This window comes from Pagrus major, chromosome 4, assembly GCF_040436345.1.
Source record: "Pagrus major chromosome 4, Pma_NU_1.0".
In the NCBI taxonomy this organism is placed as follows: domain Eukaryota; kingdom Metazoa; phylum Chordata; class Actinopteri; order Spariformes; family Sparidae; genus Pagrus; species Pagrus major.
Genome location: NC_133218.1, coordinates 12,953,142 through 12,961,502, shown reverse-complemented (window position 1 = coordinate 12,961,502; position 8,361 = coordinate 12,953,142). Strand labels below are relative to the sequence as shown.

At 43.1% G+C, this 8,361-nt stretch overlaps 1 protein-coding gene across 1 annotated transcript in view; it reads left to right on the top strand.

Annotated features, from left to right (window-relative positions):
• The first annotated feature begins 1,338 nt into the window (after positions 1-1,338).
• The window catches only part of znf536 (zinc finger protein 536), a 93,785-nt gene continuing 86,762 nt past the window's right edge, over positions 1,339-8,361 (top strand). The window contains exon 1 of the mRNA XM_073465210.1: positions 1,339-3,631. Coding sequence (XP_073321311.1) covers positions 1,339-3,631 — 2,293 coding nt within the window. The remainder of the gene's footprint in view (positions 3,632-8,361) is intronic.

Sequence of the window (8,361 nt, the reverse complement as noted above, 5' to 3'; positions counted from 1 at the left end):
CATGCTTGTAAAATATATACTGAACATGTGTGCACATATGTAATGTGGGTGTGCACTTTTGTTGCCAGATTGGGTCCATAAGCTGTCTAAAATGATCCCACTTTCTCTTAAAAGTAAACTCCCCTAATGTCGGTGCTTTACACTGCCTTTCCATGAAAGGATTTTTTGATGATTTAAATCATGCGTTATAACACAGTGGCTGCCACTGTTACCAGGCAGCATACTAATCAGCTTAATGAGATATTATACAATATTTTGTTGACCAAAGCAGAATTGTGGTTATTGTTTCTGAGGGTTTGACCCCTGCCAGCAGCAAGAGGAAGTGTGCAAATAGATGTTCATGCCTCTCCATCTGGAGAGCAGATGGATCTGCATTAAAACCAATGTTGTTCTTTTTTTATGTTTATTCACTGATGTTACACGTATAAATACTTTCACTGACAGTACAACATGTTCAGAAAATTCTGATATATTTCAAGAGCATTCCAGCAACCCAGGACTACAACATTATTCTGTGTCATACCGTAGGTAGAACAAATACAACAAAGTAACTGCTTCCTGCTTATTCCTCTCAGACTTGAGGGTGTGCTTATCTGTTATCTATTTTTTTCATCAACCAATGCATCTTTGCCTGCACTGGGAGCCCTTTCAACACGGGCAACTGTTATTTTCTCTGTCCCAGAAACTGAAAAAGAGTTAGGTAGAGAGAGGAAGACAGACAGAGAGAACTGGGGGAATAGAAAGCAGCGGAGGGAGAGCAAAGTGATTCACATCAAATGTAGTGCAGCTCTTTAATGGAATTTTGCGCCAAGACAAGTGTCGTGGCAACAAGATAAGAGTGTTGTGTTTACTGGAATAACCCCTTGGTTTTAAGTGCTATTGTTAATATCATAATTGTAGTATTGCGGTGGCTCCCCGACAATGCCGTTGCTCCGTTTCATTAAGGCGTGTAATTGGTGGAATTCTGATAGGATGGGCACAAGTAGCTTAATTATACACTGCTCACTGTGTTTACAGAGTAATTATTCCATCCAAAATGGTGTTACATTTTGAAAAAGTTCTAAGGAGTCACACCATTTCTCCAGGCCCTTGGTGCTGACAATTCATGCAGTGCTCTGTGCATCAAAGACAATACATTTTATTTCCCTGTACTGGGTGTAGCGGCACATGTGTTGTTTTCCTAAATGAAGTAACACGTTAGGCTTGCATATGTGGTTTGATGAGGAAGAAAATACGAAGAGCAATTTTTTTTTCTCAAAACCTTGAAATATTTCTCCATTAGTTTTTAAATTCTATTATTTTGATTATTGTTTCCTTCTTTCTGTCTGTTTTTACAGGATGGAGGACTCTAGTTTGTGTCTTGGTGTGTCATCAGCGGTGCCTGACGCTGATGCCCATCTGAGCAGTGCAGTGTTAAATGGCCGCTACCCCATCAGTCAAAAGCTTCATCAGCTTACTGCCCAGCTAGGACACGCCTTTCCTGATCTACACCGCCCGCAACAGATCCCTGAAGAGAAAGCAGCCACGCCTTTGGACGAGAAGACCCACCACGCAGCCCTGGCCAGTCAACCTATCAGCAGTCAGATGGCCCTGCTAGCCAATCAGCTCAACCGAGACATTGATGCAGGGGCACTAAGTGGGTTGAATGGGCGTGTTGACCTGCAGCAGTTTCTCAATGGCCAGAACTTGGGCATCATGTCCCAGATGAATGATATTGAAGATGATGCCCGCAAGAATAGGAAGTATCCCTGTCCATTGTGTGGCAAACGCTTCCGTTTCAACAGCATCTTGTCATTGCACATGCGCACACACACAGGAGAGAAGCCCTTCAAGTGCCCCTACTGTGACCACCGAGCAGCTCAAAAAGGCAACTTGAAGATTCACCTCCGCACCCACAAGCTGGGGAATCTTGGTAAGGGCCGTGGCCGTGTCAGAGAGGAGAACAGGTTGCTGCATGAGCTAGAGGAGAGGGCCATTCTGAGGGACAAGCAGATGAGAGGGAGCAGCAGTCTCCAGACAGCTCCAACACCACATCTGGGCATCAATAGCAGCTCTAACACCCATCAGCAGCAACTAGGCTCAGCTTGTGGCCTCCTTCCCCCCTCTGGTCTAGCCACTCCAGACCCAGTTTCTCAGCCTTCCTCTTCACCCAAGCCGGCTGGCGCCCAGGATGAACTGTCCCTGAACCCAACTACAGGCTTCCGCTGCACCTTCTGCAAAGGGAAGTTCAAGAAGCGTGAGGAGCTGGACCGCCACATCCGCATACTCCACAAGCCCTACAAATGTACCCTGTGTGAGTTTGCTGCTTCACATGAAGAGGAGCTGATAAGTCATGTGGAGAAGGCCCATATCACAGCCGAGACCACACAGGGCCAAGGTGCTGGTGGTGCCGGCGGTGCACCTACGGCCACTGAATTCCGCTGTGACGTGTGTGGCCAGGTGTTCAGCCAAGCTTGGTTCCTCAAAGGCCACATGCGCAAGCACAAGGACTCGTTTGAACACTGCTGCCAAATCTGTGGCCGTCGCTTCAAGGAACCCTGGTTCCTCAAGAACCATATGAAGGTGCATCTCAACAAGCTGGCCATCAAGAACAAGCCCCCACAGCCCAGTGAGCAGGAAATGGCTGCCGTCAATAGCATGAATAGTCTGGCTCAGGAAGCTCATGCCAACCTTTATTCCCGCTACATCTCCTGTCTTCAGGGAGGCTTCCTTTCACCAGACAAACAGGGCCTGACTGAGCAGCACCAAATGTTGGCTAAAGCCGGCATAGCCATGAAGGAAAAGGAGATGTTGGGGAAACTGCTGGGGCCAATGGCAGGAGGTATGGGCCATGGGCTGGGCGAAAATGAGAAGCGCTCACTCTTGGGTTGTCTCAACCTTGTGCCACCACTCAAGTCAAGCTGCATGGAACGCCTCCAGGCAGCTGCAAAAGTGGCTGAGATGGACTCCCTCAATAGCTACCAAGCTTGGCAGATAATGGCACGTGGCATGGCTATGGACAGGGCTTTCATGCCCAAGGAGCAGCAGCAACACCAGCACCATATAACCCCAGGGCAGGAAGATGAGATGGGTGGTGCTGGGGCCTTGGCTTCCTTCTCAAAGGATAAACAAGACTACTCCTTGATTGCTTCCAATGATAGCTCCAAGCAGAAGCAGCTCTCGGAGGCCTTGCAGGGATCCAAAGCCGGAGGAGCCATGATGCCCATGAAGGAGGATGGACGAGGCTTTGACAGTCACCGTGACTTAATGTCCCACCATGGTAGTGCTGAGGCTCCTGGAGTCCTGGCTGGCTTGGGAAGCCCAAACATCGACTACAGCCTCTCCAGCCTCTCCAGCATGAAGGAGAAGCCTTCTGAGTGCCCTGACTGTGGCCGGGTCTTCAGGACCTACCATCAGATGGTTGTCCACTCCCGCATCCATGGCAAAGACAGGAGAGGCCTTGAGGAAGCGTTCCAGCAACAAGGTTTGGACGAACGCCGTGGATCAGCGAGTGACCCTGAGTCCCAGTCCATCAGCCGCTCCACCACTCCTGGTTCATCCAATGTGACAGAAGAGAGCGGTGCTGGAGGAGGACACTCCCAGACAGGAAGCGTCCAGGATGACAGCCCACATCCCTCCTCCCCATCCTCAGGTAAGAAAAAAATCTGAGAATGAATGACAACCACTTGTATTCTTTGGTCAGTCTGCGGATGAAGGGATCAAAATGATATCCCGCTGACATACACTTGGGAATAATGTTTCCTTTTTAATTCAGTGCTACTTACCATACCATCCTACAACTGTACCTACATAATTTCCACTAAGAATCACTTTAGTACATAGATGTGTGTATAATCAATGTGTCAAATCCATCTCTTCAAAAGGAAATGAAAAATAACCCAAATACCCAATGAAGAATCAGAGCCACACATTCCTCCCATAACTGAAATACTTAAAATCTTTCTTCAAATACTCACACACCCTCACACACCCTCAGAGTGGTTTGCTTTCATAGGATACTTAACACACAGAAACACCCACACATATAATGACAGATTGCATACACATACAGAGTTGTATTGAATTGAAGTACACACTGCACTATAAATATCATAAATACTCAGGTATTTACAGATATATGTTATCTCACTTGCAAGTTCTTGTGCTGGAAATAGTAACAATTGTCTACTGACACTGCTGTGTTCATTCACATTAAGCCAAACAAAAGACTCCAGAGAACACAATCCTGGAAGAGACCTTCACCATTGCATGCATGTTTGCAGGTTAGCAGTCAAGATCCCTGTGGAACATGAGTAAAGACAGGGAGCAAAGGGACGTAGTTGTTTTAACCACAGCGATTAATAAATGTCTTTAATAAACACGTTAGAGACAACCATACCCCTCCCTCCCTCTTACCCAGCAAACACAGGCCGACCGGGGCTAGATAAGTGTATGTTTAGTGGGATTAAGGGAGGCTTGTTGCTAATGATTACACAAGTTTTTAAAGGTAACTTTCGCTTGCTCCTCAGGGCACTATGCTACCGCTAAGAAGCGCGTGCTGTAATTAGGTCACGACTATGCGATAATCAGTTGGTTTAAGCTAAACAAGACACTAATTAAAGATATACATATAAAGCAGGTCAAAAAAATGGTGAACTTCATTTGCGAAAGAGAGGATGTACTTTTAAGTCTTTTGAAAAAATATATAAATAAATAGAAATATAAATCAGAGTGGCTTAGCTTAAGGCTGTAAGCAACTTAATTCCACCAGTGGAGACGAAATTGTTTATTTATTCACAGAGGCATGAAGTCCTTATCATGCCCGTGTAGTGTGATGGGTTTGAACATGGGACAGGCTATGTTTATTTTAATCTAAGAAATAATAACAGACAACCCCCCACCCCAATTAGGAATTAATGAAAATGAGAGTGAGATAAAAACCTATTTTCTTTATAGAGACTATTAAACATAACACTTTCTCAACAGGGTGGGGGTGTAGCCGATGTAATTATCTTCTGAATTTTAATGCTGGAAGTTTCTCCCTCCATCTCTCTCTCTCTCTCTCTCTCTCTCTCTCTCTCTCTCTCTCTCTCTCTCTCTCTCTCTCTCTCTGTCTCTCTCTCTCTCTGTCTCTTTTGACTCAAGCACTTTGAATCTGATGGGTTCAGCTTGTGGTGTTTCAACAATTTCAGAAGTACTGTATTAACATCCAGTGTTTGGTATACAAAAAGAAAAGCAAATTAAAATAATAATTGACAAATAAAACCAATAGTATTTACCACCAAATGCTAACAAAGCACAAAGAAATGCATTAGCTTTAGTTGAGTGGTTAAATCTCACCCTCCAGGCACCATCTGTGGAGAAGGAGGGTATGATTAAAGACAAAAATATAAATACAAAAATAAATTAAGATAGAGTAGCGGCAACTTTGCAGAAGAACCAAAAGCCTGCTGCTTTTCGAAAGGCCTTAGTGTTGCCCTTCCTGCTGTCTTTGTCTAACTGTTTTCGTGTATGTGTGGTTTGTGCACAGGTAGCCTGTCTCACCCTTAGCCGAGTGCTCAGTCAGAGGCATGATACGTTGGCACAAATCAAGCTCTTTGTCAGTCTGCCACTGTCGTAAATGAAAGGCTCTCCTAGCATTTTTATTGTAGAGCTTTGCTTTTTATAATCTTATAAGGCGTAGACTAAAAGTATTAGAGCATTGGAACAGACTGGGATGCACATTTACAGACAAACCGATGAGAGAAATAAACACTAAAAATGTTAAATATATGTCTTTGCTACTTCCTGTTATTTAATCAGAAGTAGCGAAACTGTTCTTTCTCACAACTTACACAATGTGATTCACATTTGGAGCTCGGGGACTCTCAAATTAGAAACTTTGATGTGTGAGAAAAAAACGTGTCTGAGTCTCATGTGGAGAAAGGTGTCATGCTTCTTCTCTGCATGCATGTTTGTTGTACATGTGCGTGTGTCTGTGTGTGTATGGGGGTGGGGTGGGGGGGGGTGGTTATGCTTTACAGTATGTGTGTACATCACTCTCTTCTGTAGTGAACAGGATGTGGCTACTGTAACGTTCTCTTTATCTTAATAGCTCAGCTTTAAGAAAAAGGGCTTGTAACTCTCTGTGTGTGCACTTGCAAGTGTGTACCTGTGTACGTGTGAGCCTCTGCCCTGCCACCTACCTACAGCAATTGTGAGTTAAACTTGAATTATAGTAATCAAAAATAACATCTCAACTGTGAAAGAAGGTCAGCTTTTGGGCTTTTGTCTTTGAGACGGCACTTGTTTAAAAGCAATGAGTGGAAAAAAGGGAGAGGTGAGGAAGAAAAAGAACAGAAAAACAAAGGCCTCTGTCAGAGATGTCCTTTAAAGACCTTCCTTATTACAATATAGCACAGCAGCTAACCTTGAGCATAAAATTCTTTATTCTTTTACAACAAAGAGGTAATTACATTTATGCCCATCACCATCTTTTTTTGTTTGGTTATCCTTGGACTGACTTCACTTCAGTGTTACTGTTTCTTACAATGATTAGGCCTGAAAGAAGCTATGTTGAGAGAAAACACACTGTGCAGTGTAGCAGGAAGGTTCAGCAACAGGTAGACTTGACTTAAATGCAACTTATCACATTTGATAAGGGGCTTTAGAAAGCATTGCCTTTTTTGCCAGCTCTTACATGCAAATAACCCACCATTGAAAATCCTCATTTTGCAGGCAAATGTAGCTGAATGTGAAAAAAATAGGCTTTGCTGCACGCGTGTAAGGCCTAAAGCAGCAGAAGTCCTCCTTACATGTACCTCTGCAACCTTCCCAATACGCATAAACCCCACTCCCACCTCTTGGCTCCCGGCTCTTAAAGACTCTATACACTCCCTCTGGCTCTCTCTTTCTCTTTCTCTCTCTCCAGAGAATCCCCCCGTGTCTACATTTTTTAAGAGGAACAGCATTTTAACATGGCAAGGATTAGCCTGCATATCCCTGGTCTTTACCGCGGCTCAAACAAGCAGGCAAAATGCTTGCTCCATACAAATTGAAATTGGATTTGCCAACTTGACGCCTTAGGTTATAAAGCGTGGATATTCATCTAATTGCAATGATACAATGGGGGCGTAATTACACATGCGGACAAACTGTTGCAGTGTAATTACTGTGTCATTAACGGGAATAAAGTAGAGTTGAACAAGATCCAGACTAATATGAATATGCACGCTGACAAACCCTATATAGTTTGCTATTCTCAGCTAATTTTAGTCAATGTATCGTCAATACTGGCAATACGAATACGAAAAAATTCCAGAAAACACTATATGCAAATCAACCAAAGCCAGAATACTGTAATAAACAGAAAGATGGCAGAAAAATGAGAGAAAATTACAAATATTTCAGATGGATTAAAGACAACTAATATAACTACATTCTATATAAATACATTGTTGGGCAAAAATACTGTGTTGAATGTATATACGCACTGTACTCCAGCTGAGGTGGACTTACATATCTCAAACATATGATTGCAAGCATACACTCTGACAGGATTAAGCTGATAGGTAGAGCCCTCCTACCTACTGTGCATGTGCATATATTCCCATCAAATTCAGTGCACACAGTCGACAAGACATGACATGGAGAATATATGCTTGAGTAATGCTATCAGGCCCCAATATAAAGTACAATAAGAAAGAGGTAACACTTTAATTAAATAGTCCACCTACAGAGCATTTACAGAGTGCTTGTAACATTTCAACAGCTTGATAGTTGAGATTCAACAATTCAACTGTTTCTCTTTGTCTATGCTAAAATTAGATTTTGACAAAGAAGCTTTCTGCAAGACACAGCCACCAAAATATAATGCAGGACTCCTTTGAGTTATTGTACTTTAGTTATACGAATTTTCCTTTGAAATTAGTAATAGATCAAGTTACTACAATCAGTTGACATAAAGTTATTCTTGGCTCCTTTTAGTTTGTTAAATGTCCTGGAACTGAACCTGCTCTAAATGAAGAGAGTCTCTCATGTTGGAATTGAATATATATGGTATTTGACAGTCCAGTCAAAATTGCTATTGTGGCTTGGCCTTTCCTGCCCATGGAAAAGAACACGGTTTAATTCTGTCTTCAAATCAGCAATAGCAAACATGCAATGTCAGCTGACACTTTTTAAAAATAAAGGCACCAAAAATTACTTGGCTAGGTTTAGGAAAAGATCGTGGTTTGGCTTAAAATAACTTTTACTTAAAACAAACACCAATGACTACTGGCTTCACACGGGATTCAAACCCTGGAGTCCTGGTGAAAATCCTGGTAAAAAATCCTGTGAAAAACCTCTACCCTATGTGTATCATATAGCTCTTTCTACTACGTTAGTCGTCTGCTCTCGTCA